Source organism: Cherax quadricarinatus, chromosome 63, assembly GCF_038502225.1.
Source record: "Cherax quadricarinatus isolate ZL_2023a chromosome 63, ASM3850222v1, whole genome shotgun sequence".
In the NCBI taxonomy this organism is placed as follows: domain Eukaryota; kingdom Metazoa; phylum Arthropoda; class Malacostraca; order Decapoda; family Parastacidae; genus Cherax; species Cherax quadricarinatus.
This window is the reverse complement of record NC_091354.1, coordinates 13,770,798-13,787,176: the sequence shown is the minus strand read 5'-3', so window position 1 is coordinate 13,787,176 and position 16,379 is coordinate 13,770,798. Positions and strand designations below refer to the sequence as shown.

The 16,379-nt window shown below is 43.7% G+C and overlaps 1 protein-coding gene across 1 annotated transcript in view; it reads left to right on the top strand.

Moving 5' to 3' along the window:
* Ehbp1 (Eps15 homology domain containing protein-binding protein 1) overlaps positions 1-16,379 on the top strand; it is a 488,549-nt gene that overhangs the window by 128,321 nt on the left and 343,849 nt on the right. Inside the window, exon 3 of the mRNA XM_070098683.1 lies at positions 13,169-13,376. Within this exon, the coding sequence (XP_069954784.1) occupies positions 13,169-13,376 (208 nt within the window). The remainder of the gene's footprint in view (positions 1-13,168; positions 13,377-16,379) is intronic.

The following is a 16,379-nucleotide window of genomic DNA, read 5'->3' as shown; positions in this document are numbered from 1 at the left end:
TCTGATATTCAATCTTTCATCATCTAATCTTTTTGTTATCCGCATAACCTTACTCTTTCCTGTATTCACCTTTAATTTTCTTTTGCACACCCTACCAAATTCATCCACCAATCTCTGCAACTTCTCTTCAGAATCTCCCAAGAGCACAGTGTCATCAGCAAAGAGCAGCTGTGACAACTCCCACTTTGTGTGTGATTCTTTATCTTTTAACTCCACGCCTCTTGCCAAGACCCTCGCATTTACTTCTCTTACAACCCCATCTATAAATATATTAAACAACCACGGTGACATCACACATCCTTGTCTAAGGCCTACTTTTACTGGGAAATAATTTCCCTCTTTCCTACATACTCTAACTTGAGCCTCACTATCCTCGTAAAAACTCTTCACTGCTTTCAGTAACCTACCTCCTACACCATACACTTGCAACATCTGCCACATTGCCCCCCTATCCACCCTGTCATACGCCTTTTCCAAATCCATAAATGCCACAAAGACCTCTTTAGCCTTATCTAAATACTGTTCACTTATATGTTTCACTGTAAACACCTGGTCCACACACCCCCTACCTTTCCTAAAGCCTCCTTGTTCATCTGCTATCCTATTCTCCGTCTTACTCTTAATTCTTTCAATAATAACTCTACCATTCACTTTACCAGGTATACTCAGCAGACTTATCCCCCTATAATTTTTGCACTCTCTTTTATCCCCTTTGCCTTTATACAAAGGAACTATGCATGCTCTCTGCCAATCCCTAGGTACCTTACCCTCTTCCATACATTTATTAAATAATTGCACCAACCACTCCAAAACTATATCCCCACCTGCTTTTAACATTTCTATCTTTATCCCATCAATCCCGGCTGCCTTACCCCCTTTCATTTTACCTACTGCCTCACGAACTTCCCCCACACTCACAACTGGCTCTTCCTCACTCCTACAAGATGTTATTCCTCCTTGTCCTATACACGAAATCACAGCTTCCCTATCTTCATCAACATTTAACAATTCCTCAAAATATTCCCTCCATCTTCCCAATACCTCTAACTCTCCATTTAATAACTCTCCTCTCCTATTTTTAACTGGCAAATCCATTTGTTCTCTAGGCTTTCTTAACTTGTTAATCTCACTCCAAAACTTTTTCTTATTTTCAACAAAATTTGTTGATAACATCTCACCCACTTTCTCATTTGCTCTCTTTTTACATTGCTTCACCACTCTCTTAATCTCTCTCTTTTTCTCCATATACTCTTCCCTCCTTGCATCACTTCTACTTTGTAAAAACTTCTCATATGCCAACTTTTTCTCCCTTACTACTCTCTTTACATCATCATTCCACCAATCGCTCCTCTTCCCTCCCGCACCCACTTTCCTGTAACCACAGACTTCTGCTGAACACACTAACACTACATTTTTAAACCTACCCCATACCTCTTCGACCCCATTGCCTATGCTCTCATTAGCCCATCTATCCTCCAATAGCTGTTTATATCTTACCCTAACTGCCTCCTCTTTTAGTTTATAAACCTTCACCTCTCTCTTCCCTGATGCTTCTATTCTCCTTGTATCCCATCTACCTTTTACTCTCAGTGTAGCTACAACTAGAAAGTGATCTGATATATCTGTGGCCCCTCTATAAACATGTACATCCTGAAGTCTACTCAACAGTCTTTTATCTACCAATACATAATCCAACAAACTACTGTCATTTCGCCCTACATCATATCTTGTATACTTATTTATCCTCTTTTTCTTGAAAAAATATGTATTACCTATAACTAAACCCCTTTCTATACAAAGTTCAATCAAAGGGCTCCCATTATCATTTACACCTGGCACCCCAAACTTACCTACCACACCCTCTCTAAAAGTTTCTCCTACTTTAGCATTCATGTCCCCTACCACAATTACTCTTATTATTATTATTATTATTATTATTATTATTATTATTATTAAAAATGGTATTATGAACTGCATTTCCTTAAAGTTTGCTGTAATAATGATAGAGTTTGTCTAGTCTACTGTGCGTAGTCTCACTATGTGCACCTCTGGTGTGCTCGTAACACATCTACTGAATGTGTGCACCTGCGTGTGCACCTCTAGTGTTTCTGTAACACATCTACTGAATGTGTGCACCTCTGCAGAGGTTGTTTTGATAAGGACCTGCCTCGCATGGGCCAGTAGGCCTTCTACAGTGTTCCTCCATTCTTATGTTCTTATGACATTCCTCAGGTCACGTGCGTCACATCTCACTCTCCGCCTATTTATATAATGTCTTTCTACCTCTGTATGTTAGAAGTGATCAAGGTCCCAGGACCGAAACGTTTTCTAATAAATATGTTATAGTGTTTGCTTACGTGTCTTTCTAAACCAACTTGTCGGTATTTATTACCAAGGTTTATACCACCTCTGGTGTGTCCGTAACACATCTACTGAATGTGTGCACCTCTAGTGTGTCCGTAACACATCTACTGAATGTGTGCACCTCTAGTGTGTCCGTAACACATATACTGAATGTGTGCACCTGCGTGTGCACCTCTAGTGTGTCCGTAACACATCTGCTGAATGTGTGCACCTCTGGTGTGCCTGTAACACATCTACTGAATGTGTGCCTTTGCGTGTGCACCTCTAGTGTGTCCGTAACACATCTGCTCAAGGTGTGCACCTGCGTGTGTACCTTTAGTGTGCTAGTAACTTATCTACTCAAGGTGTGCACCTCTAGTGTTCTCGTAACACATCTACTCAAGGTGTGCACTTATAGTGTGCTCGTAACACATGTACCCGACACTCTGGTTCATTACATGTATTGGCCAACTTATCGTAAGAATATAAGAAAGAAGGAACACTGCAACAGGCCTACTGGCCCATGCGGAGCAGGTCCATGTTCCCCCCTGGATTAGTCCGATGGCCCATCTAGTCAGGTCAATTCCACTTAAGGAAAGAGCACGGCATCAGACCTAGTATCACAAGCTAGTCAGGTCCAACTCACACCCGCCCACACCCACTCATGTATTTATCTAACCTATTTTGAAAAAATACACAACGTTTTAGCCTCTATAACTGTACTCGGGAGTTTGTTCCACTCATCCACAACTCTATTACCAAACCAGTGTTTTCCTGAATCTGAATTTTTCCAACTTGAAACCATTGCTGCGAGTCCTGTCTTGGCTGGAAATTTTCAGCACGCTATTTACATCCCCTCTATTTATTCATATTTTCCATTTATACATCTCAATCATAATTCCCCTAATTCTACGCCTTTCGAGAGAGTGCAGATTCAGGGCCCTCAGTCTATCCTCATAGGGAAGATTTCTGATACATGGGATCATCTTTGTCATCCTCCTCTGTACGTTTTCCAGATCATTTATATCCATTCTGTAATACGGTGACCAGAATTGAGCAGCATAATCTAAATGAGGCCTAACCAAGGATATATAGAGTTGAAGAACAACATGAGGACTTCTATTATTTATACTTCTAGATATAAAGCCAAGAATCCTGTTAGCTTTATTGCGAACACTAATGCACTGTTGTCTTGGTTTTAGATTACTGCTAACCAGAACTCCTAAATCCTTTTCGCAATCAGTAGTATTAAGATCTACATTATTTAGTTTATATGTGGCATGGTTATTTACCTGTCCAACTTTCAGAACTTTGCATTTGTCAATATTAAACTGCATCTGCCACTTCTCCGACCATTGCATCAGTCTATTCAAATCATCCTGGAGTGCTCTGGTGTCCTCATTAGAATGAATTGGACGGCCTATTTTGGTGTCAACAGCAAATTTGCTTATGTCGCTATTTATTCCCTCATGTATGTCGTTTATGTAAATTGTGAACAACAACGGGCCCAACACTGACCCCTGAGGAACACCGCTTGTGACGTGCCCCCATTCTGATTTCTCCCCATTTATGCAAACTCTCTGTTGCCTATTTGTCAGCCATGCCTCTACCCAGGAGAAAATTTCTCCTTCTATTCGGTGTGCCTTTAAGTTTCCTCAGTAGCCTCTGATGTGGAACTCTGTCGAAAGCCTTACTGAAGTCCATATACACAATATCATATTCATTACCATGATCTGCCTCCTCAAACACCTTAATGAAAAAAGTTAGTAAATTCGTAAGACAGGAACGCCCCTTTGTAAAACCGTGTTGAGATTCATTAATCAATCTATGCCTATCAAGATGGCTACGAATTGCTTCGGCAATTATTTAATATATAAATTTTCTCACTATGGAGGTAAGGCTTATTGGTCTATAGTTCAAAGCCAAGGACCTGTCACTTGCCTTGTAAATAGGTATTACATTTGCCGTTTTCCACTTATCAGGCACTATGCCAGTTTGTAGTGATATGTTAAAAAGATTTGCCGAAGGTATGCTAAGTTTCTCTTTACATTCCTTTAACACCCTTGCAAACAGTTCATCAGGGCCTGGGGATTTGTTAGGTTTTAATTTCTCTATTTGTCTGAGGACCATGTTACTAGTTACCGCAATCGTGCATAGTTTATTATCAGGTGTGCCTTTCCCGGTTCCATCGTTTATTCTAGCGGTGAGTATTTTAATGTGCAGTTACTGCTATGTGGAAAACAGTCCTTCACAATCCTCCACAAGGAGAGGTATGAGGGCATGGTATGTGATAGTATGGGAAAGCCATTGGTTGGGGCCCCTCACGTCCAATCCCTATCTCAGGGATCGTCATGGTATCATAGTTACCCAGAGAACTCTGTTATCATCGCTCTTATCATTTTTTTTAAGACAGAGGCCGTCTCCCTTCGAGGTAGGGTGACACGAAAAGGAGGAAACACTTTTACCATCATTCATTAAATCACTGTGTTGCCAGAAACATACTGACATCACAGCTCAGATGACCCTTCGAACTGCAACATTCCTACCCCATTCCTTTAGATTGCAGACACTGTTACACATTTCTGAGATGGGAAAGGAACTTTGTGGGTACCCCTATGTTTAAACCAGCCCTTCCTTGTATTATCACTGTGGCTATACCAACCAAATTGGTGACTTTTTACCGAGTCTTAACAGTGATTATCTGACTGAGTCGTCTACTACACTCGGTGGGTCCCAGTTTATGTTTGCTCATCAAGAATTTTTATCTCCCTTATCTTTTATTTTATTTATTGCCTTTGCGATATGTTGTAATTGGTAAATTTTTATTGACTGAGGACAGTTTGACCTACTAAATCGAACCTAATATTTGCTACAAACGGAATGTGGTAAAGATATTATGGGTGATGCAGGAGATTCTTGAAGTAGACGTTGAAGAGGTGACGAGAGGCAGGGCAGGAGGTGTGGAGCACCTTGAAGCAGACGTGCAAAAAGTGACGAGAGGCAGAGCACCTTGAAGCAGACATGGAAGAAGTGACGAGAGGCAGAGCAGGAGGTGTGGAGCACCTTGAAGCAGACGTGGAAGAAGTGACGAGAGGCAGAGCACCTTGAAGCAGACATGGAAGAAGTGACGAGAGGCAGAGCAGGAGGTGTGGAGCACCTTGAAGCAGACGTGGAAGAAGTGACGAGAGGCAGAGCAGGAGGTGTGGAGCACCTTGAAGCAGACATGGATGAAGTGACGAGAGGCAGAGCAGGAGGTGTGGAGCACCTTGAAGCAGACATGGAAGAAGTGACGAGAGGCAGGGCAGGAGGTGTGGAGCACCTTGAAGCAGGCATGGAAGAAGTGACGAGAGGCAGAGCAGGAGGTGTGGACACCTTGAAGCAGACGTTGAAGAGGTGACGAGAGGCAGAGCAGGAGATGTGGAGCACCTTGAAGCAGACATGGAAGAAGTGACGAGAGGCAGAGCAGGAGGTGTGGAGCACCTTGAAGCAGACATGGAAGAAGTGACGAGAGGCAGGGCAGGAGGTGTGGAGCATCTTGAAGCAGACATGGAAGAAGTGACGAGAGGCAGGGCAGGGGGTGTGGAGCACCTTGAAGCAGACATGGAAGAAGTGACGAGAGGCAGGGCAGGAGGTGTGGAGCACCTTGAAGCAGACATGGAAGAAGTGACGAGAGGCAGAGCAGGAGGTGTGGAGCACCTTGAAGCAGACATAGAAGAAGTGACGAGAGGCAGGGCAGGAGGTGTGGAGCACCTTGAAGCAGACGTGGAAGAAGTGACGAGAGGCAGAGCAGGAGGTGTGGAGCACCTTGAAGCAGACATGGAAGAAGTGACGAGAGGCAGGGCAGGAGGTGTGGAGCACCTTGAAGCAGACATGGAAGAAGTGACGAGAGGCAGGGCAGGAGGTGTGGAGCACCTTGAAGCAGACGTGGAAGAAGTGACGAGAGGCAGAGCAGGAGGTGTGGAGCACCTTGAAGCAGACGTGGAAGAAGTGACGAGAGGCAGAGCAGGAGGTGTGGAGCACCTTGAAGCAGACGTTGAAGAGGTGACGAGAGGCAGGGCAGGAGGTGTGGAGCACCTTGAAGCAGACGTTGAAGAGGTGACGAGAGGCAGAGCAGGAGGTGTGGAGCACCTTGAAGCAGACGTTGAAGAGGTGACGAGAGGCAGGGCAGGAGGTGTGGAGCACCTTGAAGCAGACATGGAAGAAGTGACGAGAGGCAGAGCAGGAGGTGTGGAGCACCTTGAAGCAGATATGGAAGAAGTGACGAGAGGCAGGGCAGGAGGTGTGGAGCACCTTGAAGCAGACATGGAAGAAGTGACGAGAGGCAGAGCAGGAGGTGTGGACACCTTGAAGCAGACGTTGAAGAGGTGACGAGAGGCAGACCAGGAGGTGCGGAGCACCTTGAAGCAGACATGGAAGAAGTGACGAGAGCCAGAGCAGGAGGTGTGGAGGGCCTTGAAGCAGACATGGAAGAAGTGACGAGAGGCAGGGCAGGAGGTGTGGAGCACCTTGAAGCAGACATGGAAGAAGTGACGAGAGGCAGGGCAGGAGGTGTGGAGCACCTTGAAGCAGACGTTGAAGAGGTGACGAGAGTCAGGGCAGGAGGTGTGGAGCACCTTGAAGCAGACATGGAAGAAGTGACGAGAGGCAGAGCAGGAGGTGTGGAGCACCTTGAAGCAGACATGGAAGAAGTGACGAGAGGCAGGGCAGGAGGTGTGGAGCACCTTGAAGCAGACATGGAAGAAGTGACGAGAGGCAGGGCAGGGGGTGTGGAGCACCTTGAAGCAGACATGGAAGAAGTGACGAGAGGCAGGGCAGGAGGTGTGGAGCACCTTGAAGCAGACGTGGAAGAAGTGACGAGAGGCAGGGCAGGAGGTGTGGAGCACCTTGAAGCAGACGTGGAAGAAGTGACGAGAGGCAGAGCAGGAGGTGTGGAGCACCTTGAAGCAGACATGGAAGAAGTGACGAGAGGCAGGGCAGGAGGTGTGGAGCACCTTGAAGCAGACATGGAAGAAGTGACGAGAGGCAGGGCAGGAGGTGTGGAGCACCTTGAAGCAGACGTGGAAGAAGTGACGAGAGGCAGAGCAGGTGTGGAGCACCTTGAAGCAGACGTGGAAGAAGTGACGAGAGGCAGAGCAGGAGGTGTGGAGCACCTTGAAGCAGACGTGGAAGAAGTGACGAGAGGCAGAGCAGGAGGTGTGGAGCACCTTGAAGCAGACATGGAAGAAGTGACGAGAGGCAGAGCAGGAGGTGTGGAGCACCTTGAAGCAGACATGGAAGAAGTGACGAGAGGCAGAGCAGGAGGTGTGGAGCACCTTGAAGCAGACATGGAAGAAGTGACGAGAGGCAAGGCAGGAGGTGTGGAGCACCTTGAAGCAGACATGGAAGAAGTGACGAGAGGCAGAGCAGGAGGTGTGGAGCACCTTGAAGCAGACATGGAAGAAGTGACGAGAGGCAGAGCAGGAGGTGTGGAGCACCTTGAAGCAGACGTTGAATGGTGACGAGAGGCAGAGCAGGAGGTGTGGAGCACCTTGAAGTAGACGTGGAAGAAGTGACGAGAGGCAGAGCAGGAGGTGTGGAGCACCTTGAAGCAGACATGGAAGAAGTGACGAGAGGCAGAGCAGGAGGTGTGGAGCACCTTGAAGCAGACGTGGAAGAAGTGACGAGAGGCAAGGCAGGAGGTGTGGAGCACCTTGAAGCAGACATGGAAGAAGTGACGAGAGGCAGAGCAGGAGGTGTGGAGCACCTTGAAGCAGACATGGAAGAAGTGACGAGAGGCAGAGCAGGAGGTGTGGAGCACCTTGAAGCAGACGTTGAATGGTGACGAGAGGCAGAGCAGGAGGTGTGGAGCACCTTGAAGCAGACGTGGAAGAAGTGACGAGAGGCAGAGCAGGAAGTGTGGAGCACCTTGAAGCAGACATGGAAGAAGTGACGAGAGGCAGAGCAGGAGGTGTGGAGCACCTTGAAGCAGACGTGGAAGAAGTGACGAGAGGCAGAGGAGGAGGTGTGGAGCACCTTGAAGCAGACATGGAAGAAGTGACGAGAGGCAGAGCAGGAGGTGTGGAGCACCTTGAAGCAGACATGGAAGAAGTGACGAGAGGCAGAGCAGGAGGTGTGGAGCAGCTTGAAGCGGACATGGAAGAAGTGACGAGAGGCAGAGCAGGAGGTGTGGAGCACCTTGAAGCAGACATGGAAGAAGTGACGAGAGGCAGAGCAGGTGTGGAACACCTTTCATAAGTATGCAGCAAGAATTATCTTGATATTATGTCGTCAATCAAGATTAAAACGAAGAAAAGAATTATAAATTGGTATTGAAGAGGCAAGTCATGCCACAGTGAGCCATGTAGGCGCAAGACATGTGTGATGCTTCACATGACATTACGTGACGCAGGATCGCATGAAATAATTACTTGACACAGAATCACATTTATGACGTCACATAGAACATATATTCCAATTCAGCTTGAAGATTAAAAGCAAACGAGTAAGTATTAATGCAATAATGGTTGAATATATGATTACAATTAACGGTAATTTCTGGAATTATAGTAAAAGCATTATTTGAGAATAATACATAGTGTATCATGACTGGAGTAATCATGTATTCCGATCTATTTGACTGTTTGAATTAACTGAGTTACTATTTTTAGTTCATCTGGCATGTTATTCCACATTTTGTCCCTTTTATTTGCATCGAGATTCTATGAAAATTCAGGCGAGAGATATCAGAGGTATTTGTTACGATTGTGTTGTTTACGTGTTCTGTTACAGTTGTCCAAGAAGTGTCTCCAGCATTATAGTGTAGTGGTTTGAAGATGTTGAGTGAACACTAGTATGTATGACTAATACTAAGAATGTTTAGGTATTTGAATAAGGGCATGCTGTGTTAACTGTAACTTGAGTCTGTGATGGCTTCGATACCTGGCTTTTACCATGTGATGATTGCTTTGATGTGGACAACTGAGGTTGAACTCCAAGCACAAATTCCATAAGTGAAATACACCACGGAACAGGTGGGGTGCATAAGCCACTGGACTATCTGGCTACAATAAGATGGTGTATATTTATACACCATAGTTGGATGAATCTTATTGTTGCCAGTTGGCCTAAAGGCTTACGCACTGGCTTGCCATGGATTCTAATCCCACCCGTATCGTGGTTTGTTTGTAGTCGCGTTATTACAACTTCGTGAGTCCCTAGGTGAAATATGTGAGTGGGAAAGAAGGCGAGTATTAGTAGTGTTAGGTAAAAGGATTTTATTGTGGCATAAGTTGCACATGTGTTCTTTTACCTAACATATTGTCTGTAATTCTACCAATATTATTACAGTATAATAGCGTAGATTAGTTAACATTAAATGAAATATGTAAGTGAGAAAGAAATTAGTATTGTTGATTAGTTAACTTAAGTGAAATAAATGCAAATGAGAGAGAAAAATAGTATTATTAGTGTAGATTAGTTAACACAAGTGAGACATGTAAGTACCCCAAGGCACAGTCCTAGCACCATTACTGTTTGTCATCCTAAAATCATACATAAACAAGAACACTAACCACAGCTTCGTATCATCTTTGAAGACGATATCTAAATATGAAAGTTACTTCAGTTGCAGATAGAAAAATTACAAACAGTTATTGACAAAACTGCACACATTTATCAAAAAACGTTTCCCACTTGTCGAATTGAAATAACAAAGTTCAACTTTGAAAAATTTAAGCTGCTTAAGTATGTGAGGAATGACCTCAGTATACAGAATGCAGGAAGATCATAACTTAGAAGGTAAGGAGCATGTAAAGACTTCGAAATTAATGTGTTATATACATTATTTGGAAAACACTATAAGTGCAGCAAAGGCCAAAGAAAGATGAGATTGGATTATGAATATCTAAAAACAAGAGAAATCAACGCCTGTGATGGCAATTTGACATATAACTTGTGCTCTCACGACTTGAGTGTTATTTTGTGCTCATATGGAAGATACTTGAGTGCCGGGCCCCCTGACTTGTACACTGCTGTAAGAACTTACTGGAGAAAAAACTATGGAAGAAAATGTTGAAGAAATCGAATGAAGAGCAAAGAATGCCTGCGTACAGTTAGAGAACACTGTGTCCAGATCTATGGTCCAAGATTCTTCAAGTTGCCAGCAAACCGAAATATTGCCAGAACGAAGGTAGAAGTTTTCAAGAAACTACACAGCTTCCTTCTATAAGTGCTGATCAGATAGGTTGTGAAAGCTATGTGATCCGGCAGGGTAGTAGTTCAGACAGCCTAGTTAACCAGGTGGTCAGTAGAGAAGCCTGGTGTGTCACCAGGTATCAACATTTAATAAATGGGTTAGAAAACCGACAAGTTGAAGAATGAGACACTTATGCAACATATGACATAAGTGTCTCATTCTTCATCAACATGTAAACATGAGGTAAATCACCCACACCCAAACATAAGGTAAATCACCTACCTACACCCAAACATGAGGTAAATCACCCACACCCAAACATGAGGTAAATCACCCACACCCAAACATGAGGGAAATCATCCTCTCACACCAGTCACACTATGGTACCATCACTGCACTCGTTACAGCTACGCCAGATGGGGGGCCTGATGGCTTCAGCCCGTTGTTGAACATAAAATTTTCGCCGTGGGGCGCTGTCACAGAACAGCTGAATTATATCGACAGTCTCCTTCGAGATCCTCATCGGGTCGTCTTAAGATTAAGACCCGTGTCAGGACGCAGTTCCTGATGAATCAGTCAGGTAAAATCAAGCTTACTCTGATACTCCACTTGACACAACGACGGTTCACCGCGCCCTTGTTATACGGCTGCCTCCGCCATAGGGCTGTAAACGGTACATCACTTGTACCAACTCTGACCATCCTTCAGAAGCCACTGCCGAGTCACCACATGGATATGACCCGGGCCAGGACCCGTCCTGGCAAACCTGTTATATGAATATGAACGCTTTGATGAAGACAGTCGTGACGTTTCCTTTAATAAATGTCTTGAACTGTACACAAGTGTCCTCTTCCACAGTTTGTCGGTATCACCATACCATTTACAACTTTCAATAATAAAAGCGTTAGGGTTTTACATATTTATTCTTGCGATTTCTGTACATTCGTTATATAGGTTTAATTGATTAGATCATCGTTAATGCATAATAAACGTCTTGGTAAGGACGGCCAATGGAACAGCAGATAGTATGTTGAAAATCCCCCTAGAGCTATCAAGTCTTGTATGCCGTGTGGTGACATAAGTTGACAATTACAGTCTTGGAAGGGAAGAAACGTAAGGATAAGCGTTATCTCTGTACACGCTGTTTAATTACATTAACTCCAGTCTGAAGGACTGATTACCTCAAACTCCTGACTTTCAACCATTCTTGTATTGGACTGATGAAGCCACTATGTGGCGAACCAAGTGCTGCACATGTGTGTTGCGTGTGTGTAGATAAATAGTTCAGAGAACCATTTATCTACACACACGCTGTGTGTGTGTGTTTTGAGTTTTGAGACTATGACCGCGGGTTCAATCCCGGCCGGGAGTATGGTTTCATCTAGCAGATAGGTTGACGTGAATGGCACATTAAGCGAATCTTTACATATTTACCTTACAGATAGTTTTGCAGACTATTATCCAATAGCTGCAATAATAACGCTAGCTTTGGTGCTAAGTTTTGTAGATTTAACATAAGTTACCACCCAAAAAATTCAGTGATTTATTTTTACTGGGGTTCTTATGAAGACCTGAAGTGGAAATTACAGTGGTTGACTTTCTTGTGTTATCCTGGGTTAATAGTCCTCCAGGGTAATAATCCGAATAGTCTTTTTATAATCTGAAGAAAGTCTGTTTTCTGAACTCGGACCTCTCGAGTTCCTTGATGACGGTGAGGGGGGGCTCTTGATCCAGGGAACTGGGCTTAGCTTGGCGCTATGTGACAGCTACAAGTTCAGCGCTTCCGCATCACTTTGACTTTTTTGGGGGTCTATCCTAAGTAATTTACACTATGTATCATAATTGCACTTATGTATACGTGTGCCTTAAAAAACTTACTAAAGTGAAAATGCAGGAGGAGGAGGAGGAGGAGGAAGTTGGAGGGGGGGGGGGGGCTACCTTGCACACGTCTTCCCATGCTTCTCCAACGACGGGTGGTATCGTTTTCTTTTTCTCCCTCACCATTAACTAAACTATTTCTTCTGTTTATATACTCAGGATTATATCATGTAAGAAATTTTCTTGTAATTTAATTGATTCAGTAGAGTTGTAATGTTTTAACTTTATTGTTTGAAATTGGTAATATATTACTTGTGTAATTCCCATCTATTGTATGTACCACATCTACACAACACTTGTGAATCACCTGTGTACCACACCTATATATCTGGGAGGAGAAAAACTCTTGAACTCATCAAAGGTATATCAAAGGTAAAAGTGTTTGGTAGCTCCCTGTTTTCTTCAGTGTTTGGTAGCTCCCTGTTTTCTTGAGTGCTTGGCGGGTCTGTTTTATCGAGTGTTTGGTGGGTCCCTGTTTTCTTGAGTGCTTGGTGGGTCCCTGTTTTCTTGAGTGCTTGGTGGGTCCCTGTTTTCTTGAGTGCTTGGTGGGTCCCTGTTTTCTTGAGTGCTTGGTGGGTCCCTGTTTTCTTGAGTGTTTGGTGGGTCCCTGTTTTCTTGAGTGTTTGGTAGGTCCCTGTTTTCTCGAGTGCTTAGTAGATCCCAGTTTTCTTGAGTTCTTGGTAGATTTCAGTTTTCTTAAGTGTATGGCTAAGTCCCTGTTTTCTAATCTCGCGCCAAAACTTTTTATCGTATGTGTTTGTGTGTATGTTTCAGGCAGCCGACGCAGCTGAGCGTGGTTTGGCTACGTCGCACACGTCGTGTGGTGCAGGAGGCTCCGGCGTGGGAGCCATCCATGAGGAACCCACTGGAGGGGCTGTGTGTGTGGGCTGTACCAGCCAACATTGCCATCACCGTCACGCTCTTCAGGGACAACCGTACCAACGACTTCGAGGACAAGGAATGGACCTTCGTCGTCGAGGATGTGAGTAGTGTTTAGATCATGTTGAGAGAGAGAGAGAGCATAGGAGGGATGTGGGTGGCCTTACTGTTATGTACAAGGCCAATATTGTCAAAGTACCACACTTGGATCCACTTCGAGGACAGCGTGAAACAAGCTTTTATGCCACAAGACGGGCAGAAAGCAGCAACTTCACTCTGGCTGTACCCTTCTCCAGAACATCACTCCGTCTGAGATCATATATACCCAGGATGACTCGAGTATGGAACACATTCGTACAGCATAATGATGTCAACGAGATAAAGTCAGTTGATCAAATGAAAATGCTGGCCCACAGATGGCTCCAACTTCATCCTGCTCCCTACTTGTATGTCTCATAACAATAAAAATGCTTTCAAATGAGCTGATGTAGGTAACAGCTCTTAGCTTGCCAATGAAGTTAGGAATCCTTAACCTGTAAATAGCTTGTCAATAAAGCTAGGGATCCTTAACCTTGTCAAACCCTGTGTAAAGAGAGAGAGAGAGAGAGAGAGAGAGAGAGAGAGAGAGAGAGAGAGAGAGAGAGAGAGAGAGAGAGAGAGAGAGAGAGAGAGAGAGTGGTGAAGGGTGGCGATTATTAATGCTAGCCGCACATAGTCCATCGTATGCACGACAGCTCTGATGAGCAGAAATTAATTTGAGCAACTTATCAATTTCCTTCTTGAAGACGTCTAGTGGCCTGGTGGTAATTTCTCTTCAGTTTGAAAGGAAGGTGTTTAAGACTCTTAGTTCCCACTTATTGAGTTATCTCCACATACACTTTTTATCGGGAGTACTTTACACCGTCTGCCAAGCCTCTGGCTTTCATAGAAAGTAATTTTGGTGAGCAGATTAAGGACCAATCCCTTCAGAGATTCCAATGTGTAAATTTTGATGTACATCTTCTCTTTCAAGTTCCAGGGAGTACATTTTGAGGGATGTCACAATAATTTAGGTGCTTGACAATTTATACGGGCACTTTCGCCTGCCTTATAAGTGGCCGTTAGTGTATAGCATTTTGTCAAGAGCGAACAAGTGACTTAGAATATCACCATTAGCTTGACATTTCTGTTATGAAGGTTCTAGTTATCCAGCCTATCATTTTCCTTGTGGATGTAACAATTTATCTTTGAATGTGTGATCTGACATTACGTATTACTTTTAAGTCCCTCGCATTAATATTGTGCTCTACTGAGTGTTTTGCGTCTGTTTTATGGTTCATTCTTTAGTATCATACACATCTATTTTTTTCAGTTAACTTAAAACGATATGCTCTATATTATACATATATAGGCTTTTCACCAGTTAAGACACGACGATGTTATCGGCATTATACAAGTCTGCGTTATTTTTCAGCTAAACTATAACGCCATGATCAATTTTTTTTATATAAATAATAATAATATAATAATAATAATAATAATAATAATAATAATCTTTAAGTACATGATACAGTCATATGGAGTGGTCAGGAAGTCGAACAGTCTGGCGAGTGATGTAGTGGAGGCAGGAACCATACATAGCTTTAAGATGAGGTATGATTAAGCTCATGGAGCAGGGAGAGAGAGGACTTAGTAGCGTTCAGTGAAGAGGCGGGGCCAGGAGCTGAGTCTCGACCCCTGCAACTACAATTAGGTGAGTACAATGTGGTGAGTACAGACCTAGCAGGCATCAGTGACTTACTATATAGAAAGCCACTGGTTATGTAGAGCATTTCGGGCAAATTAGGTTTTGTCCCCAGGATGCGGCCCACACCAGTTGGCTAACATCCAGGTTCCTATTTACTGCTAGATGAACTGGGACATCAGGTTGCCTTAAGGAAACAACCCCAGATGTTGCCACCCGTACTGGGGATCGAACCACGGACCTCAGTGTGTACATATACAGATATATATGATGCGTGAGCTGATGGGTACCCCTCATTCCTACTGACGAGCCTGGCCCATGGCCGGGCTTGGAGAGTAGATAACTCTCGAAACTCTTCAAAGGTAACTTTAGTAGCGTCTTGGGGCAATTTACCTAGGTTGGTTATGAGAAAGGAAGGGTAGTGGTCTGTGGTGTTGTCTGTGATTATGCCTGATTTTAAAGGGGATATGGTGTTAGTCCAGATGTGGTCTAATAAGGAGATACAAGTCTCAGAGAATCTTCTAGGTTTTGTTATTGTTGATAGCAACAGGCAGTTACTCATAGTGTTTGTGAATTCAGTTACTTGTGAGTCCTGGTCATGTGGTAGATTTATGTTGAAATCTCCTGTAAGCAGCAAGTGGTCTTTGTTCATATGTGCATCAGTTATTGTGTTTCCTAATTTTTCACTAAAATGGTAAATGCTTGACTGTGGTACTCTGTAGACGTTTATCACTGTGAGGGATTTTTGCAGGTCTTTTGATTTAAATTTAGCTATAATATGTTCTCCATGTTCATCCCTTGTGCAAGACCACAACACAAGACACAGATCTCTTTTTGATATACCTCGTGTCCTTATCACACTGTGTAAAAACTCTATGCACATAAAGGGCCCTAAAATATGGAATTCATTACTAGAAGATATTAAAGTAACCCAGTCTGAAAATCAGTTTAAGACTCTTCTCAAAAGCCACTTAATCACCCTAGACTAAACTCTAAATACTCAGTACACACATACTCACTTATGTACTCCCACATCATAACTTCAACAATCACTTTGAACCTTTTATCCTTTGTTGACAGGAATATAATTAAACCATTGTGTACCTGAGCAAGAATTCGTTTCGTTTAGGACAGTGATTCTCAAAGTGGGCGGTTGTAAGATCCAGGGGTGGGGGCGTTGAGGAAAAAGGGGGCGGTAGGGAGGGGTGACAGGGTGGCATCGGAACCAAGGGAACGTCACGAATACTTAAGTAACACAAATGCTTGACAAAGAGTAAAATTAACATAGAGTTATACACGAAAGTAGTATTATTTTATTTTGTGCACACCTGAATGAGCTGCATAGAATGTCTGACAGATTTCAGAATTTTTTTTTTTTTTTGC